This window comes from Rutilus rutilus (assembly GCF_951802725.1).
Source record: "Rutilus rutilus genome assembly, chromosome: 6".
Classification (NCBI taxonomy): domain Eukaryota; kingdom Metazoa; phylum Chordata; class Actinopteri; order Cypriniformes; family Leuciscidae; genus Rutilus; species Rutilus rutilus.
Genome location: NC_140214.1, coordinates 39363418 through 39390784, shown reverse-complemented (window position 1 = coordinate 39390784; position 27367 = coordinate 39363418). Strand labels below are relative to the sequence as shown.

Genomic DNA, 27367 nt, shown 5'->3' with positions numbered 1-27367 from the left:
AGTCATTTTCTTTTCTCTTTCTGTCTTCAGTCTGATTGAATGCAGTATTACAGAGAAACAGAGTCTCATCCTGACTTCAGCTCTGAAATCAAACCCGTCACACCTGAGAGAGCTGGACCTGAGCTGGAATAAACTAGGAAACACAGGAGTGAAGCACTTATGTGCCGTACTGAAGGATTCACACTGTAAACTGGAGAGATTGAGGTCAGTCACATTCACATACAAGAATCAAAATGCTTAAAATCACTTAAAAAAGTTTAAACTAAAGCTCTTTATACACAATATCTCACAATGAGTCTAAATTCACATTATATTTCTGCAAACATGTTCACCGTAGTATTTTGTGATCTGGTGAAATAAAGATAAAGATCTCTCTTCCTCTGTTTTATTTGCTGATGAAGATGATGTGACTTTACAGAATAAAGAGTTTTCTTTTCTTCTGTCTTATTTTCTGCTCTCTCTCTGCTAATGTAGTTTAAGAGACTGTGATATGACAGATGAAGGTTGTTCTGATGTGACTTCAGCTCTGAAATCAAACCCGTCACACCTGAGAGAGCTGGACCTGATCGGGAATAAACTAGGAAACTCTGGAGTGAAAAACCTCAGTGATCTACTGATGAACCCACAATTCAAGCTGGAGAAACTACAGTTAGTATCATTATATTGTACAGCAATTACAGTGTGACTGAAGTTTATTTATTTGAAGACAGCAGGACTTATGTTTCATTGTTTATAGCAGTGCACTTTCTGGGTTTTCCCTATTGCTCACATTTTATGTTTTTTATCTAGTTAGTAATTGTTTAATTTCCAGCATTTGATAAAATGTACTGATTGTGTACATGCAGAAATCTGCCTTTTCAACAGAGAATAAAGAAGAGAGACGTCAAATAAATAGTTAAAATTGAAAGAGAAGAAACAGTGTCTTCCAGCACACAGAACTAGTGTTACTGGGTTTCAGAACAGACTATTGGAAACTAAATGCTGCTGTAGCTCTTCAATAAGATGATCATCATAGATGTGAACTATTGTTATTTCTCTGTCTTCAGTCTGAGTGAATGCAGTATTACAGAGAAACAGAGTCTCATCCTGACTTCAGCTCTGAAATCAAACCCGTCACACCTGAGAGAGCTGGACCTGAGCGGGAATGAACTAGGAGTCTCTGGAGTGAAAAACCTCAGTGATCTACTGATGAACCCACAATTCAAGCTGGAGAAACTACAGTTAGTATCATTATACTGTACAGCAATTACAGTGTGACTGAAGTTAATTTATTTGAAGATGTTGTGGTTTCAATCTTTTTGGGAAATCACTTCTCAGAGATCTTTGATGCCAGAAATATTAGACTTTATTTCACAAACAAAGCCTGAACGCCTCCTGCAGAAAGGCTCTCCAGCTCAGTGGCTTCTCACATATATTCCTACATCCCCTCCAAAAATGGTAATACATTCTATAGATATTTTGAGAAATATTTTGTACCATGTGACATCACTGAAATATAATTCTCTGTTGCATCAACATTCTGGCCGTTCAGGCTACCAAAGTCAAACCCAAAGACACAGACAGAAAGGAAATAATAGTGTACAAATATATACAGCTAAATTACTTATTTTCTAAATAATAAAATCTTCTACATTGACAGCAGGGCCCAGTTTTTCAAAAGTAATCCAGTGGGATTTCGGATCACGGATTGGATCAAATCTTGGAAATGGGTTTTTCAAAAGCAAAAGAGGGATTCTGAACTAAAATCAGATCATGTAATCCGATCTTAAATTTGATCTGGATCAAACCTGCCCTTTGGGTTTTTCAGAATTTTGAACTCGGATTAGGATCTATTTGATCCAAAAAAACAGGATTATCCTGATCTCATCAGAAGGGTGGATTCAGTTGTGATTTTTCGAACCAAATAAAACCAGAGAGGTTTTTTTTTTAAGTGAATGATCACAAAATCAATGTTTACTGATGATATATACATTTCTTCATATTTGAAACATATATGAAGCATGTCACATCTAATGAGATATGGTAAAACAACAAAATCTACAATTTAACATTATAACAAAATAAGGAAAGTAAAATGTTTCTGTTTATTACAGTGTTTCTGTTTCTTAAAATTAAAATAAACAACGGTTATTTGTGGCCACCGGTATTTTGCCAACTGCTGTTCTTTGCTAAGCCAGTAGGCTACACTGTTGGTTCCATTTAAGGCTCTAGTAAACAGGATTTGGTGATCCTGAAAAGTTCCTTTCCGGATCAGATTGATCCAATCCAGGGGCGTTGCTAGACATAAAGCTCTACTGGGGCACAGGCCCCCCATTGTTTGTCTGAGATAGCAACAGTAACTAAGGAAGGCGGGGCTTACCAATAGGTCAGTTGTTATTAATGATTCATTGTTATCACACACAATGAAACATAGTAGTACAGAACACAACAATATGTTTATTTTATGTGCTATACAGTGCTGAATGCTGGGCGATTGTTTTAAAAACACCAGGCTATATTAGTTCTAAAAAGTTAGGGGGGTTCGGGGGAATTCTCCCCCGAGAAAATTTAGATTTCTCGGACCTTCATATGTGCATTTAAAGGTGTTTCAAGGCCAAAAAATTGGATAACAATTAAATGCATGTTAGTGGACAGCAGTAGCATAAATTATTTGTCAAGCAGATAACAGATTGTTAAACATGAGAATGAGGATAAATACAGGTGCTTCTCAATAAATTAGAATGTCGTGGAAAAGTTTTATTTATTTCAGGAATTCAACTTAACAGGTGAAACAAATATATTATACTCATTACATGCAAAGTGAGATATTTCAAGCCTTTTTTTTTTATTATAATTTTGATGATTATGGCTTACAGCTTATGAAACCCACGAAATCAAAATCCCAGAAAATTAGAATATATATATGCACCTGTGTATGTATGTATATATATATATATATATATATGAGCTACAATATATTGAAAATGCCAAGTCAGAAACTCAATTAGTTCTGAAGCACTGTGTGAGTGTGTATGTATGTATGTATGTATGTATGCATGTATGTGTAGTATGTACACAGAAATATATATGCATAAACAGAAATTCAAGGGGGTAAAAACATTTCACACATTATCATTGTGTGTAGGTTGCCAGTAAATGAGTGTGGCATGTAGAGAACTGTGTTTAGAGGTTTGAAAAAAAAGTAGATTTTTTTCAATTTCTAACTGATTGTAAAGCGTATAATGTGCTTGCAGTTTTGCTGGTCTGAAGATTCAGTACATAAGTGAATGGTTTCATTGAGCGAGCCTCAAGTTCCACTTTGTATATGAAAAAACTATTTGAAAAAACTGTAATCTTTATGAAAATGTTTATTAGTTAGTTAGTATCTTCATCATACATTTTTTTTGTGGCATAAAAGGCAAACAAACACACTGTAGCCTATATGAAATAGAGAACTTTAGAAAATAGAAAACGGAGAGAAAACTTTCTTGCACATTTGCATTCTTCTACATTACACAATGTTAATAATAAATAATTAGCCTATATATTTTTCAAGAATTTACAATTACAACATTTCAATAAATCAATAAAGATTTAATGTATATATAAAGAACATGTATATTCTAAAAGAAAACAAAGTTCCCCAGCCAAGTCCAAGCTCATTTTTTGAGCAATAAACTGTACCGCCTATGCTTCATTTTGGCAAAACGGTCAATCACTTGACTCTGACTCAATTTACCAAGTTCTTCCCTCTCAACTGATAAGAGAGCTAGATGGTGAAGCCTGTCTTGCCCCATTGTTAACCTCAGCCAAGTGTGGAGCCGTCTCAGCACACTGAATGACCGCTCACAGCTACAGCTATTGACTGGGATTGTCAGAGAGACCTGCAAAACCTGTGTCAAGGTTGGGAACATGACTTTATCCAGCAAATTGAAAACACATTGAATATTTGAAAGGCTTTCCATTTTGTGAGCCAGATAGTTTTTAGCCACTAAAACCTCCTCCGATTTTAGATCAATCTTGTAATGATCTGATAGACCTCGGAGGCGCTCCTCACAAAGAAAGCTATCTGATCCCGGATTACAGGCCTGAACACCTCTCAAAATTTGGTTATTAAGAGATGAAAAGCGTTGATCCATCTCAGCAACCATTCTGTCAATACAAGGAAGAAACAGGTTTCTTTTTAGCTTCTCTGCATCACTGAGGTCACTCATTGCTCCACAACTAGATTCCACTAGATAAACCTCCATGCGTTTCTGCTTCTGCCTTTGTCTAGTAGCAGCACATGGCTCTGGGATCTGATTTGCTGCACAAATGGTCCTGACAGTCTCATAAAGCATAGTAGCCTTTTCATCTGTGCGCATCTGCCTTAGAGTGTCACACACAGCTCCTTTGTACTCAACAGCCTTAGCAAGGTCTACTGTTTCACACTGCAGATATTTGTGCAGGTTCTCAGTTACAGACAGAAAAGTCTTGAACATTACCAATAGGTATACTGTGGAGAATCTACTAAGTTTGGCATGGAGTCCTACTGCCATGGAGTTGTTGATGCTGGAAAGACACTGAAGAACTGCAGGGAGATTCTCTAAGATGGCATTTACAGACCGCAACTGGCTTGACCAGCGGGTCTTTGAAAGCTGGACAAGTTCGGATGGCTGTAACCCCAGCTGATTTTGAACATCTCTAAATTTGTGATGGTTTACAAGTGAAACACTGAAAAATGAGTAGACACTTTGCAGCAGGTCAAAGAGATCTCTGGCCTCCGGTATAGCCTGACAGGTGTGACATAAAACTAGGTTGAGCTGGTGTGCATAGCAGTGCACATAAATGGCCTCTGGATGGTTTGTTTTGAATTTGGCTTGTACACCACCTACAGCCCCACTCATAACTGCCGCGCCATCATATGATTGTGCTACGCACTTAAGCTTATCAATGGCATGATGAACTAGCTGCTCTTCTATAGCAGCAGTTATGCTGTCTGCATCAAATTCTTTTAGTGTTGTCATTGCAAGCAAACACTCCTTCACTGTATCTTCAGCAACATAGCGAACACATATGGCAAGCTGTTCAGTATTGCCGTCTCTGGCTTCATCTGCCATTACTGAAAACATCCCTGCCTCTTTTAGCTCCCTGACAATATTAGCTGTAACTTCTTCAGCACAGCACTCAATTATCTCATTCTGAGATGCAGGTGATAAGTAGGTGCTGTGTGAAGGGGCTGAATAGAATTTCAAAAAAGGGTCAAACTGTTTTAGAAGATTCAGACACTCCAGAAAATTCCCCTGGTTATGGCTGGAGCCTCCCTCATCATGGCCACGGAAAGGAATATTTTGCTTGGCCAGGAATTGTGTCACAGCAACAATACGGGTAAGGTACTCCCGTCTGTCTTTTATTTCTGCCTCATTTGCTGAGTGCAATTGTTCAATTACACTGCCATGAACAGCACTTGTTTTAAAGCTGTGCCAGGACAGCATGCTTGCTTTATGGGCAGGTGTTTTCTCGTGCTCTCTAAAGAGATCTAGCGATTTTTTCCAATTTGTTTGGCCAGTGTTAACAAAGGTGTCATGTTTCACATTTTTACCAAACATCCTACAGGAAAAACAAAAAGCTGCATCTCTAGATACAGAATATTCCAACCAGGGAAAGTTTCCAAACCAGTTCGAATTAAAAGATCGCTTTTTTAACCCAAAGTTGTGCTGGGGATATTGAGACAACTTAACCTGTTTTGGGCCACAATGCTTTTCCCCCAGGTCACTAATGTTTCCCTCTATATTGTGAGCAGTGGTTTTTGCCCTCGCACCCTGTCTAATGTTCTCTGCTGCCACTGTGCTCATCTGTTCCTCAGTTTCCTCTCCATAGCTCTCCTGTCTTTGACCTGTCTCTCGCCTGTCCTTCTCCAATCTCTCACTTTGCCCTGCCTCCGACTGTTCATCCAGCTCCATCTCTCTTCCTTCTCCTGCACCTGCAGGGTCCCAGTCAAACATTAGACAACAAATCCTTGAATGCAGATGAGCCAATGTCAGTGGAGTATCAGTTGCACGGGGACCGAACTCAGACAAGTAACTAGATAAGACAGCTTGGGGTGTGAGTGTGTGTTGTAGAACATATGTACAAGTTGTTTTGAATCATGACCAAAAAAAACTGCATTTTTGTGGAATGTGCTTTACTGTGGAAAAAGTGGAAATATGTCTATTAGCTGCAAAGTACTGCAGGGCAAAAAAAAAAAAAAAAAAACCTACATTAAAGATTACACTAAGAACTGAATTCTAATTTAATACATATTTAATTAATTAAAAGTAGCCCTATATGTATTTTGTACCATGATTCATTAAAAAGCTATATCATCATCATTGGGCACACAGTAGTTGGCACAACACTTCATGTTTTATTTTAATTAAACAACATACAATATAACAAAATATTTATAATTACATTAATAATTTTGTCTTTATTTATTAAAGTGCATAATGTCAGCATCATATGCTTACATGCAGTTATAATAGTCATTACAATTCAAGTCTCATCATCATAACTGGTAAAACCTAAAAAGCCAAAGAAACTTTTTTTTACAATATAATATCACTCTTTAATTTGATATATTATAATATATAATAGCACTTTTTAATATCACTCAATATTACTATTAAATACTATGATAATGACGGAATGAGTCCTTCCTGTCGCGTCATTACCTTATCTGCCTTATCTTATAAAATAACCTTTTTAACATAGTAAAATCTAAATATAGTTCCCAACAAAAGTATTTTTAGCGTAAAACATGTTCAAGATTAGCGAACAGGCTGTGTCCAAAGTCAATGGAGACGGTTGGATTGTTTTCCACCTCGGTGGGCGTGGTCTGCAGATTATGACGCGTGTCACTCGTGTGCAGTGGAAAGGCGGCTTATGGCTTTGGCGGGACCTTGATATCGCGGCTCCACTTCATGCTCACTACTGCGCAGACTCGGAGACTTTGGCGGCTTCACTTGAGAAGAGAGGGGCGTCGTCCATCTTCTTTTACAGTCTGATCGGAACAAATATGGTAATTCCGCCATATTGTACATTGCACATTCTCTAATTCATAGTAGGCTAATGCGAGACTAGTGCACTAGCTGTTTTTCTGTATAAAAAGTATTTGCCTATAGTAAAGTGCAATTCCATTTCTTGGCAGAGGTTTTTCATATGGGTTTTTCTGAGGCTTGATGTCTGATTATGTAAATCGTTTATCAACTCTTACCTCCCTCAAACTCATCATCTCTCCTTTCTGCTTCCCTGTCCCTGCTTCGTTGAAAAAAATTTCTGATGTCCATCTACAGAAGCCAGCAATGAATAAAAATTGTATTATTTGTATTATTTGTATTATTTACAAACTTTTGTTTCGTCATGTTTTCATAGCCTACCTCAATAGCGTGCGAACACCGGACGTCGGTGTGCTTAGATGTGTGCGCGCTGCAGTTGCTAGGAAACACAGACGCGCGCAGACAAGGATTTCTGTCGCGCGGGTCAGCTTCTGTTTTCGGTTAAACTGAGTTGCTTTTACAAGCGTTGATTGTTTTATTAATGCGTTGCAAATAGATAATTTATATTACCCTATAATATATATTTTTTAAATACACTGAAATATAAAATAAATTGTTAAACTCAAACTTCAGATTTACTGGGGCACAGCAGATTTATACTGGGGCACGTGCCCCAGTAAAAGGTGTCTAGCGACGCCCCTGATCCAATCCGATGTTGCTTTGAAAAACTGGCTCAAAAGTAAGGTGGATTACGTGATCACGGATCGCAAAAAAAAGGATTACTAAATCCGGATCAATTTTATCCGGATTAAACCTTTTGAAAAACCGGGCCCAGGGCTTATGTTTCATTGTTTATAGCAGTGCACTTTCTGGGTTTTCCCTATTGCTCACATTTTCTGTGTTTTTTATCTAGATAGTAATTGTTTAATTTCCAGCATTTGATACAATGTACTGATTGTGTACATGCAGAAATCTGCCTTTTCAACAGAGAATAAAGAAGAGCAACGTCAAATAAATAGTTAAAATGAAAGAGAAGAAACAGTGTCTTCCAGCACACATAACTAGTGTGACTGGGTTTCAGAACAGACTATTGGAAACTAAATGCTGCTGTAGCTCTTCAATAAGATGATCATCATAGATGTGAACTATTGTTATTTCTCTGTCTTCAGTCTGAGTTATTGCAGTATTACAGAGAAACAGAGTCTCATCCTGACTTCAGCTCTGAAATCAAACCCGTCACACCTGAGAGAGCTGAACCTGAGCAGGAATAAACTAGGAAACACAGGAGTGAAGCGCTTATGTGCCGTACTGAAGGATTCACACTGTAAACTGGAGAGATTGAGGTCAGTCACATTCACATACAATAATCAAAATGCTTAAAATCACTTCAACAGTTTAAACTAAAACACTTTATACTCAATATCTCACAATGAATCTGAGTTCACATTATATTTCTGCAAACATGTTCACTTTAGTATTTTGTGATCTGGTGAAATAAAGATGAAGATCTCTCTTCCTCTGCTTTATTTGCTGATGAAGATGATGTGACTTTACAGATTAAAGAGTTTTCTTTTCTTCTGTCTTATTAATAATTTACTTTATAATTCTCTCTCTCTGCTAATGTAGTTTAAGAGGCTGTGATATGACAGATGAAGGTTGTTCTGATGTGACTTCAGCTCTGAACTCAAACCCGTCACACCTGAGAGAGCTGGACCTGATCGGGAATAAACTAGGAGATTCTGGACTGAAAAACCTCAGTGATCTACTGATGAACCCACAATTCAAGCTGGAGAAACTAGAGTTAGTATCATTATACTGTACAGCAATTACAGTGTGACTGAAGTTTATTTATTTGAAGACAGCAGGGCTTATGTTTCATTGTTTATAGCAGTGCACTTTCTGGGTTTTCCCTATTGCTCACATTTTTATGTGTTTTTATCTTGTTAGTAATTGTTTAAAGGGGACCTATTATGCAAAATTCACTTTTGCATGCTGTTTGGACATAAATGTGTGTTGGCAGTGTGTGTACACAACCAGCCAATAGTGATAAAAATCCACTCACTCCTTTTTTATAATCCCCATAAATCATCATTAGTGTCTCCCAACGCCCTGTTTTCAGAATGCGGCTTTAGTGATGTCACTAAAGCCACAGGCCCCGCCTACGAGTGTTGACAGACACTGCCGTTTCAACATAGACCCGCCCTGATCGAGTTCACAGCGAGTTGTACACATCTGCCATTGCTGCACTGACGAGAATGTCTCCCAAGCGTTGTAGGTGTTGTGTGGCTGGATGTATTAATCCACATAGCTCTCTCTGTTTACTCTTTTTTTGTTTTCAAAGAAAATGCTCCCTCAACTCTACCGAAATTCGTTTATGTACTTACGCACTTCTTATTAGAGTTGGGGTACTCGAACTCGGACTCGAGTCCAATTTTGAATGAACTCGGACTTGTCACGCACTCGGATGAATTTGTACTCGGACTTGACACGGACTCTGACATTTTAGACTCGGAAAATTTGCCGAGTACAGTCGAGTCCGGGCACTGGAGGACACAATATTTTATTATTCAAAAACGAAACGAAGCTAACGTTACTTACATTATGTTGTTTCAGCGTTGAGCATTGTAGCCAATCACAGACATGTATATTACGCGCATGAACGCAGTGGCAAATCAGAGGCGTTTTAGAGTCACCATGCGGAGAATTCGCTCAAAATGTTCAGAATCAGCGAGAGCTTTATCCTTTCGCAAATCTCCTCATAAACAACAAAGTCTAGACGCGATGTAAATAAGAGATTCACTGCAGTGCGGACAACGTCAGTGTTTATGATGAGTTTCAGTAGTGAGAGTGCAGAACGCGGTAAGTAAGTGATGGCGATCTAAATAATAGTTTTGTTTTTCCTGCTTCTAGAGGACCAGTGGTTACATTCACACTGTAAAGTTTAAGGAGTGATAACTGCATTTAAATGTGGGAGTGAACCCGCTAAATTATAGTCCTGTGAGTCATGAAATTGCATGATTTGACATAGTAACCATAGCAACATGAGAACGTGATAACCATTGCAACATTTTGGGGTTTATTAATGTTATAATTTTTGTTACATTTATACTTTAGTCATAAGTTTACATACACCTTGCAGAACCTCCAAAATGTTATTTTTATTTATTTTTTAATAATAAGGATCATAAAAACGTTTTTTTTTTTTTTATACTGCCCTGAAAAAGCTTTTTCACATCAGATGTTTAAGTATAGCCTAGTCCACAAGACAAAATACAAACATAAAATACAAGACAAATTACATAAGCTTGATTTTTAATACTGTGTCATTACCTGAATGATCCACAACTGTTTTTTTATTATATCTATATATATATATATATATTTTTTTTTTATGGTTGTTCGTGAGTCCCTTGTTTGTCCCGAACAGTTAAACTGCTCAATGGTCTTCAGAAAAATCCTCCAGCTCCTGCACATTCTTTGCTTTTCCAGCATCTTCTGCATATTTGACTCTTTACTAGATTGTATGATTTTGAGTTCCATCTTCACACTAGGATTCATACACAACTACCGGTATTACAAACACTGCAAACATTCAGTGATGCACAAGAAGGAAACATCCATTCAGAGCCAGGGCGTGTAAATTGGTGTAAATTGTTCTTATTTTGTTTAAAAATTCATTATTTAATTTAATACTGCCCTTCAGAGGCTAAATACGATATTAACATGTAAAAGAAAATAAGAAAAATGTACACATCACCATCTTCTTGCTCAAACGTTTACCCCTGGCTCTTAATGCATCGTGTTGCATATTCTTGAGCATTATCTTGCCGATTCTGAATAATGTGACCAATCATAATGCAGATATCCACCATTTGTGTCTGACAAACAATACAAACCAAAACCAAAAGGTGTGTATTGACATCATTTTGCATTTCTAATGTTCATTCATGTTTAAATCGTGCTATAACTAAAATAGATGATCAGTTCACATGCTGCTTGAACTAAGGCGCTATACAGTAAAGCGCCACAAAATGGTATTGTTTGAATTTCACAAAAATTACTCAATTTTAAAGCTGAGACTTTAGTTTATACCAAAAGGAACCTGCTCTGTCTTGTCTGCTGGCGCACTGTCAGTGTCCTCTTTGCTCCGCAATATATTTTTCACTGTGTGAGAACATGATGTGTGGAGTGAGAGCAGAATGGCTTGTCAGACGTAGCAACAGTAACTAAGAGGGGCGGGTCTTTGTGAAAGGTCCATTTCAAGTCATTGAAATTTTTGTGGACTCGGATGTTAAGGACTCGGACTCATGTCCAACTCGGGCCCATTTGGACTCGGACTTGGACTCGGACTTGATTGGTAAGGACTTGGACTTGACTCGGACTCGACAAAGGTGGACTCGGACCCAACACTACTTCTTATACTGTGTTTACTCAGCTGTTACGGTGATTTTCTGGAGTAAAACTGACGCTTCATCTTTTGTGTGATGTACAATAAACTTTATTAAACTCATCAGTATATTTTTGATCATCATTCGGACCTGGTCCGAAACAGCAGACTTGTAGGCTATTAATAGTGGATACATACAAGCAGATGATAAATACGTTATAACCGTAATTAAACTACTAAACTATACCTGTTCCATCTCCATACAGCACTCTGACTCTGTAGGCATTATTGTCCGACTCCGGGTCGAAATGAACACCGTTACTGAGAGTTTCTGATATTATCATCATTCTGTGAGATGAAATTGTCCTGAGAGACTGAGCGTGAGCTCATGAGGCTCCGCCCCCTGTGTCGTGCAGCAGCAGCTCATTTGCATTTAAAGGGCACACACTAAAACAGCGCGTTTTTCTGAGCACCAAAAAGTGACAATTTAAACATGCTGTAAAAAATGATCTGTTGGGTATTTTGAGCTAAAACTTCACATGCACACTCTGGGGACATCAGAGACTTATTTTACATCTTGTGAAAAGGGGCATAATAGGTCCACTTTAATTTCCAGCATTTGATACAGTGTACTGATTGTGTACATGCAGAAATCTGCCTTTTCAACAGAGAATAAAGAAGAGAGACGTCAAATAAATAGTTGAAAATGAAAGAGAAGAAACAGTGTCTTCCAGCACACAGAACTAGTGTTACTGGGTTTCAGAACAGACTATTGGAAACTAAATGCTGCTGTAGCTCTTCAATAAGATGATCCACATAGATGTGAACTATTGTTATTTCTCTGTCTTCAGTCTGTATAGATGCAGTATTACAGAGAAACAGAGTCTCATCCTGACTTCAGCTCTGAAATCAAACCCGTCACACCTGAGAGAGCTGTACCTGGGCGGGAATAAACTAGGAAACACAGGAGTGAAGCACTTATGTGCCGTACTGAAGGATTCACACTGTAAACTGGAGAGATTGAGGTCAGTGACATTCACATACAAGAATCAAAATGCTTAAAATCACTTCAACAGTTTAAACTAAAACACTTTATACTCAATATCTCACGATGAGTCTGAGTTCACATTATATTTGTGTAAAATTCTTCACATTCATGATTTGTTTGTAAGATAATCTCTTTTCCTCTGTTTGTGTCTTTCTAGTCTAGTCTACTGTGGCATTACAGATGTTTCTTCTTTAACTCAGTCTTTGACGAACTCAAAAGCACTGCAGTTTTTAAAAGAGCTTAATCTGAGTTTCAATAAGATAGGAGACTCAAAGCAGCGGCTCAGAGACGTGATACGAGACTCAAACTGTGACCTGAGGTGAGGAAACATCACAGATATTAAAGAGATCTTCATTTACCTCTGATATGTGAACAAACCTTTCAAACATTCGTGAAAGGAAATTATCATTAAGCTTTATTGCAACAAAGGGTTTGTGTGAGAACAAAATGTGAAGTTATTGAAATGTTTAACACAAAGGAGGAAAGAGAGGAAAGAGAACAAAAGCTTTATACATCACAGCTTTATACATCAACACCTGCTTTATTAACTGTGTCAGTAGAAGTGAATCATTTCAGTGTGAAAACAGACTTGGTCAGATTGTAGGAAAACGCTGCACTCCTGCTAAAATCAGTGCAGTTCCAGCTTCAGCTCACAGCGTCCAGCTCACATGAGAAATGTCTCTGTCTCTAGTGTGTTTTTACTGTGACAAGCAACACGTCACACTACTTTACACTTACTTTACTCTCAGTGATTTACTAAGAGCCTACAAACATGTTTAAACTAGAGGACAAACGGCTTTAACTAAAGGTTTGTGTTTGAACTCAAAATAACATTTGTATTTGCTCCCTTGTGGTTTATTCCATACGCCGTACACTCATTAGTTTCTCCTTTACAGAGACTCAATAGGAGTCGCACCGACAAACACAGACAAACATATGAACATGATTCAGGTTTTAAATCTATTATATTTAAAACACAAATATCTATGCAAGTAAAGATATCTTTATCATGTAAAGTCGGTAATAAATCCGATTACAGGAATTCAATTTAACTAAAAAAAAAAACAGTAATTGAAATATAATAATTTGCACTTTGTTCCACTGATTGTTTTCTCTTCTGTTCCACTTTACAGAGTAGATGAAGATCGATCATCAAACTCTGATGAAGATCAATCATCAAACTCTGATGGATGCGTTATATCATAGTTTGAAATGATCATGAGAGGAGCAGAAACCATCAGATGATCCACAGAAGAGTCTCACTACTGTCTATGAGGAGAAATAAATGTGTAAATGTGTTTCATACAGGTGGAAGAGACTCAGACTTCACAATTAAATAAAGCAGCGTGTGTGTTAGCATGCGTATTAGAAACATGTGATATTGAATGATTCATGTTGGTTTATTATTCAGCCAAATGATGGTTCAGTTGTAATTAAAGGTGGAACAGAGGAAGAAGCTCAGATGAGTGTCAGCAGAAATCTTCAGTATCAGGCCTGCAAATATAATAATGTTTAAACTGAACTCATCCATAATTATTAAAATATTTCTAATCATGAACGTGATTGTCAAGTATAGCACATAAATGTTTCAAAAGATATAAAGTTTACATGTAACTTTTAAACATTTACATTATCTCTCTAACATTTTATACACAGAATATCTTTATTGTTATTGTTTTATTGTATATGAAGTTAGTTATGTGTGTGTGTGTTGCTGATGCACAGATCTACAGTATATTGTCTTTGTTCTGTGGATGAAGTCTCTTCTCCTCTACAGACGACTAAACATGTTTACCAGTTAACAGCATTTGTGTGTGTTTCACTCACTCCTCAGAGAGCAGACGGATGTGGGCCACTTCAGGCAATGATCCGGCACTGCAGGCCTTCTTATGGCCCGGACTAAATGTGTGTGAGCCTGAAGTGGCCCACATGTAAAATAATGAATATGCCCAAATATTTGGACAAAAAACATATTTGTTAATAATAATAATTCATTACATTTATATAGTGCTTTTCTCTACACTCAGAGTGCTTTTACATAGGAATCTCCTCAACCACCACCAATGTGCAGCTCCACCTGGATGATGTGACGGCAGCCATATTGCTCCAGAATGCCCACCACACACCAGATTACTGGTGGAGAGGAGACAGTGATGAAGCCAATGACTATATATGGGGATGATTAGGAGGCCATGATGGACAGAGGCCACTGGGCAAATTTGCCCATGATGTCGAGTTACACCCCTATGCTTTCAAAAGACATCCTGGGATTTTTTGTTACCACAGAGAGTCAGGACCTTGGTTTAACGTCTCATCCGAAGGACGGTGCTCTTTGACAGTATAGTGTCCCCATCACTACACTGGGGCGTTAGGACCCACACAGACCACAGGGTGAGCGCCCCCTACTGGCCTCACTAACACCTCTTCCAGCAGCAACCTGGTTTTCCCAGGAGGTCTCCCATCCAGGTACTGACCAAGCTCAACCTCAGGGTGACATGGCTGCTGGCTAATCATTGTTGAAATCACATTCACCTGTAAGGCAGTGCCATCTTATAAACTGCTTGACTCTGATATAAAAAAAAATAAAAACAAAACAAACGAAGAAATATTTAATTTGTCTTACATTTTGTCTAAATATTGACATTTATATGACATTTATAAATAACAATAGCCTATCAGTATATTAATTGATAAATTAATTTATGAGTGAGTAAATGAATGACAAATCAGCACAAACTGCTATGAGAACATTTTACTGTTATTTTAAAATGAACCTTTTTCAACCCTTTTTTATTATGCATCCATGACAACAAAACAAAACAAAACCCTGCAGTTTAACTTTTAGTTGGCTATACTACACTGTTATACTTAATATTAAAAACTTAATATTAAGTCTGCTAAATTGGAGCAACTCATTTTGTACTTTATGTGCTTTAGTTATCCAGAAATTGTGCTGAGATCCAACTAAAGATATACTGAAGTATATTTGAATGTGATAAAATGGAGCTATTGCAAGTATACTTTAGTTACACTTTAAATATCTTGCATTTAAAGACTGATATTATATAGAGATCATACTATCCTTACTAATAGTGATATTAAAACACATTTTAGGCTTTGTGTGGATGAACAGCAAGAACACATTCAAAGTTGTCGTGTTAACAGCCCCTGAATTAATAACTTATGATTTTTACAACGGAAATTAATCAAAATCTTACTAAGCCAAACAAACTGTGTTGCATTAATTTCCTATTATCACTGTAAAGCTGCTTTGAAACAATCTGTTAATGAATGAAGGTGACTTGACTTGACTTAATATTAAGAAATGTGCATTGTGCAATAAAGAATATGTCAGTGAATATGTTAATGGGTTTGTACTATACTTAGTATGAAATAAGTATATTTTAAATACATTTTGGTATAGCTTTTTTTTTAGGCAATGTAAAATACTGTAACTATAGCATTAGCAGCTGTTTCAGGTCGACAGACACAGATTTGAACAACCGGAAACCACAGTTTATATGAACTGCCATTAGTTTTTGTCCTTAAATGATACTTTGTTTATAGTTGCATCAGGTGGAGTTAAGCAAGCATGTAATAGTGCGAGGCACTCTATTGTCAGACTCCACCAGCCTCCTAAAATTCTGAATGTTTATTTCAAATTTTATTGTTAACTGGAGACAAAATAAAATGTTCTTAAAAGAAACAAACTCATGGGTTAAATTTAGCTGTAATGGTACAGCAATGTGACATTATACTGCACTGAGATTGCAGTAATTACTTAACTTTACTACTACTGTAACATATCCATCCATTCACTTTCACAGCACAGCACAAAAGTATCAAAGTTACACATTTAGTAGCTTATATAAATGAACAATAATGGACAATAACAAACATTGTAAAATGGATTATGCCAAAATAGCAGCTCTGTGACAACATTCAGCAGGTAATGTCAAAATAATTGATTGTACAAGAAACTTATTTATATTTGTATAATCCACTTTGTGTCTATGTGCTATACGTGTTATGAGACCTGTTTTGCTACAATATGGAAGTGAATGGACAGATACAAATATAGTATTCTGAATTACCAACCCATGAAAGCACAAAAAAACCCTAAAAAAACTAATAAGAATATTGACACCATTAGGACATCATTCCTGGGCAATTCTAAAATTCAAAAATGTACCAGACTTGAACACATAGGCACGCACACAGGCAGCTACTCTGTTGTTTTTGGTTTGCAGCTCTGAAGGATGATGAAGTTATTAGCCATTCTGTGATTATCCAGGGTAAATGTTTCTATACAATATCAAATTTAAAAAAGGAAATAAAATAAGCTGAACTGATATTCCTGATCATTCTGCTGCTGCTCACATTTTTAAATCTAAATTTGAAGTTCACTTTTATTGTGAAAGTTGTTTAAAATGCCTTGGCTTCAGAGCAGAATGTGCCTCTCAGTGTGACACTTGCAATACAGAATTTGATGCCAATGCAAACCTTAAGAATGGATTGCATTTTCTTGTGTTGCCCCTGTATGCACAGATTCAACAGCTTTTGCAAGAACATGGTGTCAATCTTAAAGGTCCCATGACATGCTACTTTTTGTAGGCTTTAATATAGGCCTTAGTGGTCCCTAGTACTGTATCTGAAATCTCTTTCCAAAAATTCAGCCTCGGTGCAGAATTATAGCCACTACAAGGCAAGCCAGTCCCAGAATGAGCTTCCTTCAGACGGGCCGTTTCCGTGTCTGTAGCTTTAAATGCTAATGAGGAGGAGAAAGGCGGGGCAAGCTGGAGGGAGGGTGGGTGTGGCCTTGACCATCTTGCGGCAACGGTACCATGCATGTTTACATCATACTGTCTATGGTTTACATTGGATATATTGCAATGGCACGAAGACACACAGTCGTTCAAGCATTTCAGTTTGACCCAGAATCTGATCCAGATGGAGAAGCAACGGATGAAGAAGTTGCAACTCAGCGGCTCCAGCAGGACGTTTCCGAATGGTTAGTTTAAAATATTATGTCTGGATACTGTACTTTATTCGGATGGTTTACACAGTTTATTATCATGTAGCGCTAACCTACTGTTGCCTTGTCATGAGAGATCTGTAACGTCTGTAATTTATCTTATTACAATTACATCAAGCTCTGCGATCTTGAAATGCGGATATCGAACGCGCCAAATAACCAACAGGAAAACGGTTATCCAAATAACAAAGAAGTGTACAACACTCGCGTTACAGTGTGTGTATTCACACACATACTTGATGCTGTCTACCTTTACATTAGCGCAAGTAACTGCATAGCTAATGTTACAGCCACATTATACGTGTAACAAGCTAGGTAACCATAAACAGTAAAGCAACACACTTATCATTAGTTGACTTACTTGTCCGAGGTGTGTAGCTGAGCCAAAGAGAGTTGGTACTGATCCTGACTTTAGTTTCAGACGTTCAGCAAGCCCAGCTCTGTATTGACCCTTCGGTGTTCATTTGTACATCCAATTATTGAGCAATTATTATGCTTCGCTCGCTCAAAAGCCATCATCTCTCGTGGACAAACTAAAATCGTGCGCACGCCTTCCTACTTCCTAGCTCATTTTCTCATGGGCGGAAAATATTCTCTGGGCGGGCAAAGCAGAGACAGGGGAGGTAACATTTATCCTTATAACGTCATAAGGAGGAGATTCAAGATCAGCCCGGTTGAGCTTCCATTTTCTCAAAGGCAGCGAAAGATAGCAAGAGCTCGATTTACACCGATTAAAATTTCTAGAAACTTGGGAACCATATACAGGCTAGGGGAACTCATATTAATGTTAAAAAACCTCAGAAAGTGAAAATTTCATGCCATGGGACCTTTAAAGGAAAAACTAGAACCTGTGGGGTTCTCTCTGACATACAGTCTGGTAAAGAGTATAATGTTATGTGACAGTGGAGTTCTTGGCTAATGTGGAATTGTGATGGCACACCAGTGTTTGCGTTTGGCCAATTCAGTGTCAGGTAATTGAACTGGAACCAGAAGTGAGAAAAAGTCACATTCTGATGTCAGCGTTGTGGTTGGGGCCAATTAAACGATCCATGTTAACATTACTAACACCATTTGTTAAAGAAGCCTTATTATTAGAGACTGAAGGTATTGACTGGAAAGACACACAGGGAAACCGGCATGTTTCTAAAGTGTTGGAGGTGGTTTGTAGCTCTGATTCGATGGCCCGTCCAACGCTTCGTAACAAAAAGCAATTTAATGGTTTTTATGGTTGTGACTTTTGTAATCATAAAGGTGGTAAATCATATCCATACGATCAACCTGAACCCTCACTTCGAAATGAAAGAGATCATTTCAGTCATGCAATGTCAGCTTCAGATAATGAGCCAGTATTGGAGTCAAAGGGCCATCGTCTTTAATGAAGTTTAGTCATTTCCAAATGATAAATGGTTTCATTCCTGAATATCAACACAATGTGTGCCTTGGAGACACTCGGCAACTGTCCACATTGTGGTTTGATACAGCAAACAGATGGAAGAGGTTGATATGCGACTTAAAAATAAAACCTCCTGTTGAGATAACTAGGACACCAAGGTCAGTGAATGAAAGGAGATTCTGGAAAGCTTCAGAATGGCAAGCATTTCTCCTATTCTATGCTCTTCCTGTATTGAAAGGCATACTCCCAGACAGATTTTGGAATAATTTGTTTCTATTGGTGTTTGGCATATATACATTACTCCAGGATAAGATCAAGACTAGAAGCGTCTCGTTGTCAGAACTGTCTCTTAAAAAATTTGTCATTGAATTTCAAAGAATATATGGGAAAGACCACATGACTTTCAACATACACTTGCTCACACATGTCGCACAAAGTGTGAAACAGTGGGGATCATTATGGGCTATGTCAGCCTTTCCATTTGAATCCGATATAGGCACTCTATTGAAGTATTGTAATGGAACACAGAATGTCCCTTCACAAATAGCTAGACAATGTATGTTGTGAAGAGAATTGCCAGAAAAGGCCAAACATACGAGTGCAAAGGTCCAGTCATTTGTTAAATAACTTTATTTTAATAAGCGAAGAACAGATAAATGTGAAAAATTAAATGATAGTGTCAAGGTTTATGGGCATCCCCATTTCAGGAAAACATCACAACTTCATATAGGCTTGTGATTTTTAAGTTATGTAGAAATCTAAGTAACTGCTTCTGGTCTTACAGACGTTTCTTGGTTAATGGAGTTCTGTATCACACTCAAAAATATGACCGACTTAAGAAAAGATATAACAGTGCTGTATACTTGAAAGATGAAACATTCTGTTTAATTTAGTCATTTTTAAACAAATATGTGTTCATCAAAACCCTGCATATTGTGCATGTACCAAATATTACAGTGCTTTAGTTGAGGTACTTGTTAAATCTAGCAGGCCTTTATGTAAAGATTCACAAATAAATGTACAGAGTACTTTTGTGCATGAGGTTAGGAAGAATGAAACCATCAGTGCCATCTGGCCTGATATGATAAGAATGAGATGTTGTTGTTGAAACAGTTGACAATTTGTACACTGCACCTTTGCCAAATCCATATGAAAGGGACTTAAAAAACCAGTCATTAGTCATATTAACTACTCAAGAGTATTGCCAATGATTTATGTTTCATTAACGAGTTTGTTTGCCCATAAAATCTTTAAGATATTAGGTTAAACTTATTTGGCTTATCCACTGAAGAGGGGCTCGATGAAGCAGCTTCAACTCGAGCTTTGATATACCCCCCCAGTGGCTAAAAGTAGGATATGATAATTGAAGGGCAAGGTACCTGAGATGAAGGTGGAGTTTGGGGAGGTGGAGGGATACTGGAACAGCTGATGCAAGAGAGAGGTAAGCGGCTGCTTATATACTCAGGCTGTTGATTGAAAGATTAGATGGGCTCACTCCTCCCTAACTTGCGTTTAGGAACTTCATTTAACGAGTTTGTTTGGCCATAAAATCTTTAAGATATTAGGTTAAACTTATTTGGCTTGCTGTCCACTGAAGAGGGGCTCGATGAAGCAGCTTCAACTCGAGCTTTGATATACCCCGCAAAAGTGTCGAATACAAATTTGGGACAGCAAGTTAGAATAGCATGATCAAATAGTTAAGAAACTTAGAAAATACAGTATGCCTAAGAGCTTTAAAACATTCTATTCTAACAGCCCCATGGAGTTAAAGAACATAGGGCCTCCAGATGTCACGAACGGGGGAAGGGGTCCTCGTCCCTAAAGGCAAACGGGCCACCAATACCCGAAGCAAAACTCCCTACACAGCAAGAGGGAGCCTACGGTATATAGAGGAAATGCAGAACTACCGTCCTTCTGACGCAGGGGGCTTAGATCAAGTAAACATAATGGCCCGTCGCGCTCGAGGGACCTTGGTACCTCCAGTCCTCTTTTCGGATAGGAGGGCCCACACTGCGATCCGAACGGGAAAGCCTCCATGGTTAAACATGAAGGGTCACACAGCGATTCGGAAAGGGAGAGCCCCCACGGCGCCCGAATGGAAAGCTTATACTGCAATTCGACCGGGAGAGCTCCCGCTGCATTTCGAAGGAGAGAGCCCCCCCCCCCCCATATGTATAAATAGGGAGTTCAACTCTGCGATCAAAAATGGGAGAGCCCACACAGCAAGTCGAACGGGAGAGCCTACGATGCATCTGAATGGGGGAGCCCACACAGCGATTCAGATGGGAGACCCCACTCCAGGAGTGGTATGTCACGCGCATCTGAAAAGGGAGAGCTCTCGCTGCATCCAGATGAATGCACGCCCTGCGGGGCTAGGTAAGCGGGAAGATGCAAATAGTAGGGAGAAGCGGTCCGGACTCAGAAGGATGCTAGTGTTTGTTGTGCTTGTCTAATGTTATGCAGATCTGAACGAACATATGTTTCAAAGGCGTGGGACGACCATCGACCTAGCATTTTGATTTGGTGATCGGAAAGGCCCCTTTGCGCTGCTGTAGTGGCTGCACCTATTCTGAAGGAATGTGAAGAGAAATGTTTGGTTGGGATGCCAGAACTGTTGAGGATGGATTTGAGGTTCTTTTGAAACCAATGTCTGGAGGCAGGGAGGTTTTTATCATCAATAAAAAGAGGGTCGAGAGAAGAGGTGATTTGGGATTTCCTCTGGTGAAGAAAAACGTTTAAGGACTGGTATGGTTGGATGGGGGTTGGCAAATTGAAAATGAAAATCGAATGACCATGTTTCAATTGATCGGTTTTGCTTTGTTTGATGTTGAAACGTATGGTGTCATGGTTTATTATTTGAAGGTCGGAGAATGTAGGATGGATGGATGGGTTGAATTTTGAGTTGGTGGTGAATTCTGAGACTCTGAGGAAACCAAAGAAAGCAAAAATGAACATGGCGTCTAGGGTTCTTGTTTTGTTGGGAGAAAAAAGACCTGAGCGGAGAGTGGTTAGGCAGATGCTAAGAATGTCGATGGTTAAAGGTTGTCTAGAGTCTGGACGAGGGGGATTGGTTTTTTGTAAACCTTTGATGAGGAGGGATATCTGAGGATTCGAAATGTTGGGGCACTGTTGGCCGTGGAGGAGCTTAAAAAAGAAATGAATTCCGCTAAGGTAGACTTTGATTGATCCTGGTTGAATTAAACTGGTGTGATGGAGGTATGTGATGAAGGAGGATATTGAGAGGAGGGAAAACTCAGGAAAAACCATGTTGTGAGCTCTGTGGAAGTTTTTGAAGGAACCCCAAGCTGTCCAGTAGGTTTGGAGTGTTCTGGGAGAAACGGCTTGTAAGATGGTATTTGTGGATAGGGTATGGAGATATCTGAGGGGATGGTCTAGAGGAATATGAGTTCTGAATAAGGTGGAACTGGAGTTGGATCGGAGTCTGCTTCCGGAGCCAATGTTCTGAATTTCTGATAGAATTAGGGAACGGAGATGGGCTGAGACTGGAGGTGGTTCCATGGCGACTGCGTTGGGAGGAGCTGGAAGATGGACTGCTGTGGAGAGTGAATGGGCTGGCAAGTGGATGGTATCTGAAGAGCAAGTGTTAGTGTTGAGAAAAGTTGATGAATGTTGATCGGAGGGTCCCATTACTGACTGGTGTCCAAGATGGCTGGCATGGGCTGGAATGAGAGGAAAAGGAGGGTTTGTGGGAAAAAAAGGTGTAGAAATTCTTTGCGGAGGCAACCTCACGCTCGGATGTGTACTGGGAAGGATATTGGGAGGCAATTGGAGGATAGAAGGGGGAAGAAAGGATTGAGGTGAATTGGAATGGAAGGAAAGATGAGGGGGGATGGCTAGCGAAGGCAACCTCGCGCTAGGATCCGCTATCTGAGTAGGTTGGTTTGAGGGTGAGAGAAAAGTAACTGTCTGTGAGGGTGACCTGGCACAAGGGTTATTGTAAAGACGATTAGAGAGAACTGGAGAAGCAGAGGGAAGTGCAGTGGAAAGTGTTTGGAAGTTTGGTTCTTGCCTGAGGAGTGGGGCTGACTGCAAGAAGTTTGAGAGAACTGGAGAAGAAGCGGAACTGTTTTTTGCGGCCGCTGTTGTTGGCCGGGTGGAAATACCGGCGGACAAGGAAGTGCGAGACGTGGCAGCGCCGGCGGCGATATTTTTTTTCACAGGATGGTAGGGGAAGACTCATGAATATTCATTAGGGAAGTCATCCCTGATTGGTCTGATGACCTACCCCTAACCCCACCCCTAAACCTACCCGCCACTGGGGGTCTGATGACCTACCCCTAACCCCGCCCTAAACCTACCCGTCACTGGGGTTAAGACCAATCAGGGATGACTTCCCTAATGAATATTCATGAGTCTTCCCCTACCATCCTGTGAAAAAAAATATCACGCGCCAGCGGCCTTCGAATCGGCGCGTTGGGATTGTGTGGGTTCAGAACGCCGGACCGGGAGAGAAACGGAGGTAGAAGAGGGGCGAGTCTTGCCTTTATGAGCTGTTGAAGTGTTTGTTGGAATGCTGGAACTGATGAAAAGATCGTAGAGTTGAGCTTTTGATGATCTGCGGGAGAAATGGATTCCGGAGCTGGAGAGGACTTGACGTAGGCTGTTGACTGAACATTTAGAAATGGGTGGAATCGGTGTAATAGCAGCGGTAGAATGGAGAGATGAAGTCTGAGAAGATGGACGAGGCTCAGTTAAAACTGGCGATCTTGAAGGTGGAGGAGAGCGTTGTCTTTTGGAACGTGGTTTGTATGAGCGCTGGATTTCCTGGCCAGAATGCTCATGAAGATTATCCGTATTTGGATCCGTAAGATCCGATCTTACGCGGGGAGTGACTGTCGGTGTTTCAGGAAGACTTGTCAGTTCGTCGTCTGAAGGAAAGAGCTGGATTTCCGGGATGTCGGACATTATTCCGTGCGGCAATACCAGATACTGGAACAGCTGATGCAAGAGAGAGGTAAGCGGCTGCTTATATACTCAGGCTGTTGATTGAAAGATTAGATGGGCTCACTCCTCCCTAACTTGCGTTTAGGAACTTCATTAAATCAAAAAAGACTTGCTTCTTTTCCTATTTGGCTTGATGTTTTGTAATGAGATTTAAAATTGTATTTGCTTGTATAGCTTATTATAGAAGCCAGTATGAATAAATTATGTTACAATACTCTTACATCTTGGAAGAATTGCCAATAAAATCAGTAAAAATTATTATCGCTGTGTACAAGATCAGGTTCAGTTCCTTGCCTATTTTATTTACTCTATAAGATATTCCACCCGAAAGCTTGTTATTATATAAACTTGAACATTCATTAATAAGACAGTGTAATATTATGTAAAAAAAAAAAAAAAAAAAAAATTATTGAGCTACTCAATCAAGCCAAGAATACCTTGAATACTTAATTATACTTTTAAGTATATCTCGATCAACAATAGGCCAAATATACTTATACTTTTCTGTCAGTATAAGTCAAATATACTTAAGTGCAATTTAAAGTAAATTTCTGAGAAGTACATAAAAAGAAGACTGAAAGTATACTTTCTTATTTTTAGTTTAAAAGAAGTATACTAATAGCACACTTGAATAAACTTTATTAGTATTAGTATTAGTTCTGATTCAGAAGGAAAGAAAAGGAAAGAAAAGGAAAGAAAAAGCAAAAAATATTCCAAATTATTATGGAATATTACTTTGCCATTTACCTCTTCCCTGGCATCTTTGAAACAGACAAAAAGACAGGATTAAGTGGAGCAGCCACCTATAGGTGTTTCTTTAAGAAGGAATGGTCAACCCGATGGCTGGTCAACCCGATGGCCATTCATCACAATGGGAACCACCAGCTCCTTCTACTGGTGCCCAGTCTGCAGACAAGAGAACTCCTGTGCCAATCGAGGCGTGAGGGACATAAGCAGGCATGTGAAAGGCAAGGGACATCGAGCCAAAGAACAGGCTCTAAAATCAGCCAGCAGTGTTGCACAGTTCTACATGCCAGCAACTTCAGTTGGAGTGTACAAGAGGCCAAGGTACATAGCACAGGAAAACCAAAAGGCTTGTGGCAATGTTTGATGAATTGCAAATTGTTGGTTATATTACAATGAAAACATATCTAATGTTTTATGAATTATTTAATCAATTGTTTCTGTTGGTTGAAGGTTGCCGTTGCAATGGTGCACCACAATGTTGCTGATCATTTCAGCCTCTTGTTCATAAATGAAGCAGTGGCACCTCATTTCAAGAAGGAACTGGTGATGAAGAGGAGAGAGAATCCCTTCACACTTGTCACAGATGGCTCAAATGATACTGGTATGAGTTTAACAACTACCAGTAATTTGTATTTTTTTATCCATTTCTACATGCACACTCATACAATTTTTGAACAGGTTTAGTTATGCACCTTATTGTTACAGGTCTAGAGAAGATGAATCCCCTCACAGTAAGAATATTTGACACCAACAAAGTTGTGCACAGATTCCTTGATATGTGCACCACCAGTGGGCGGAGCTGTGGAACTGCTGAAGTGATTTATAAAAAAAATCAATGACACCTTGCAGGAAAGTAACATTCCTTGGAGAAATTATATAGGTCTCTCTATTGACAATGCTACTGTAAATACAGGTGCCAAAAATTATATTGCAGCCAGAATGCTGAGGGAAAATGGCAGCATTTACATACGGATGCTCCTGTCATAGGGCATCTGTTAAGCCCAATGCCAAGTAAAACAGTTTGCTGATAGTGTTGTAATAAATATTTGAATTCATGTATTGCAGATATCCGGATTTGATCCAGAGGATCTGACTGTGGATTTTGGGTATTGGTTTAAGGGAAGCACCAACTGTAAAGGTTACCTGGCAGGTTTGTGATTCAACCAGCTCTACTGTTATACAGCAAAATGCAGACATTTTTAATTTGTTTGCTATTGATGTTATATATATATATTATATATATTTAGTTAATCTTCTATATATTTAGACGGCTGGTGGGTGCTTTTTTTTTCAAGCCCCTGACTGAAGTCTACCTCCTCTTCTTTCAAGCAACGCTGCCAATGTTCTCCACGCTGAACCTCCTCCTCCAGAGAGAAAGGTCTTCCATCTTCATGGAGAGGTAAAACGCAAGGGTTGGGCCATCCTGCTGACAAGGATGTCTGCTTATTTTTCATTGGCTGATATGTCCTTTTTCAAGTAATACATGGAAATCTTTTATGAACTACAAATTTGCAGATGACTAAGTTCATCATGAAACTGTGTGTGAGGTTCATGATGCCGTTAGCACTACAGGGCCGACAAGTCCATGACATCCTCTACAAGGACCCACTAAACCAACTGCCAGGTAAAACTTAAATAAAGAGATAAACCTGTATTCTCATTGACCTCAAATATACTTTTTGGGAAGATTGTTATTTGGCGAGTTAGGCGATATCTCTGATGTTATGAAAAAGGCATAAAATGTGTGTAGGCATACAATGTATATGTAGTCTATGGGTAAAATAGCATGCTTTCTGAATCTATGTGCACTTACTGTTTGTCTGTCTAGTTTTGAGTTAAAGTGCTGATTGCCAAGTGAAATTCCTGTGTGTCTTCATGATGCAGTTGGCGAATAAAAAGTGATTTTGATTCTGAGATATTGTTTAAATTACCTGGACTTAATTGGCTTGATCTCTTTCTGTTCTCTGTCTGTTAAGAGAAAAACTAAATGTTGGCTTCACCACCAGAGCTACCCTGAACAGGCTCCTCGAGGCTGGAGACATCACACCTCAGGAGGTGCAGCTATTCCAGCAGGCAGCACTGCCGTTTCTGGTCAGGGCTGTGGAGTCCGGAGTCAACAAACTCCCCCTGAAGGAGGCCCTTCTGAAGCATGCTAAATTCGTTGACGTGCAGCAGAGGACTGAGTGTGGGGTGGGAGATGCCCTATACTTCGTAGACAGGCAAGGGTTTCACATTTTCCAGGATTTCAACATATTGAATACTTTAAGTTTAATTTTGATCATTACAAATCCTCAATCAGTTCTTTAAACATGGTGCTCTTTTTAGATTTCAGGAACAACTTCCTTTCCATGGGCCAGAGGAACAGGACAAGGTGAGTGAGGAGTTCCTGGAGTATCAGCTCATGGATATCCCCATGCCCCAAGATCCCACCACCTTTAACCTTGAGGAGTTTTGGGGGAGTATGTCCTCAATCAAGAGCAAGAAATATTTGGCACCACATGACATACACATAATTAATTGAAATTATAAAAGCAAAGCATTTGAGAAATAGAGGCTCTTGGTTCCTTTTTTCAAAGATGTTCAAAGTTTGAGCCAGTTTGGGAGGCTTTCTAAAATAGCTGCATTAGTCTTAGTGCTCCCTCATTCAAATGCAGACACTGAAAGGGTTTTCTCCATGGTTGGACTAAACAAAACCAAAACCAGGAACAGCTTGGCACTAGATGGAACTCTGTCATCCATCATGACAGTGAAAATGGCTGGCCTGGAACCACAGTGTTTCAATTGGGAGCCACCAACC

The 27367-nt window shown here is 39.1% G+C and overlaps 1 protein-coding gene across 1 annotated transcript in view; it reads left to right on the top strand.

The window, feature by feature from the left end:
- LOC311291334 (uncharacterized protein) overlaps positions 1-27367 on the top strand; it is a 168276-nt gene that overhangs the window by 38650 nt on the left and 102259 nt on the right. Inside the window, exons 11-16 of the mRNA XM_084410298.1 lie at positions 31-204; positions 475-648; positions 1047-1220; positions 8165-8338; positions 8622-8795; positions 12234-12407. Coding sequence (XP_084266424.1) covers positions 31-204; positions 475-648; positions 1047-1220; positions 8165-8338; positions 8622-8795; positions 12234-12407 — 1044 coding nt within the window. The remainder of the gene's footprint in view (positions 1-30; positions 205-474; positions 649-1046; positions 1221-8164; positions 8339-8621; positions 8796-12233; positions 12408-27367) is intronic.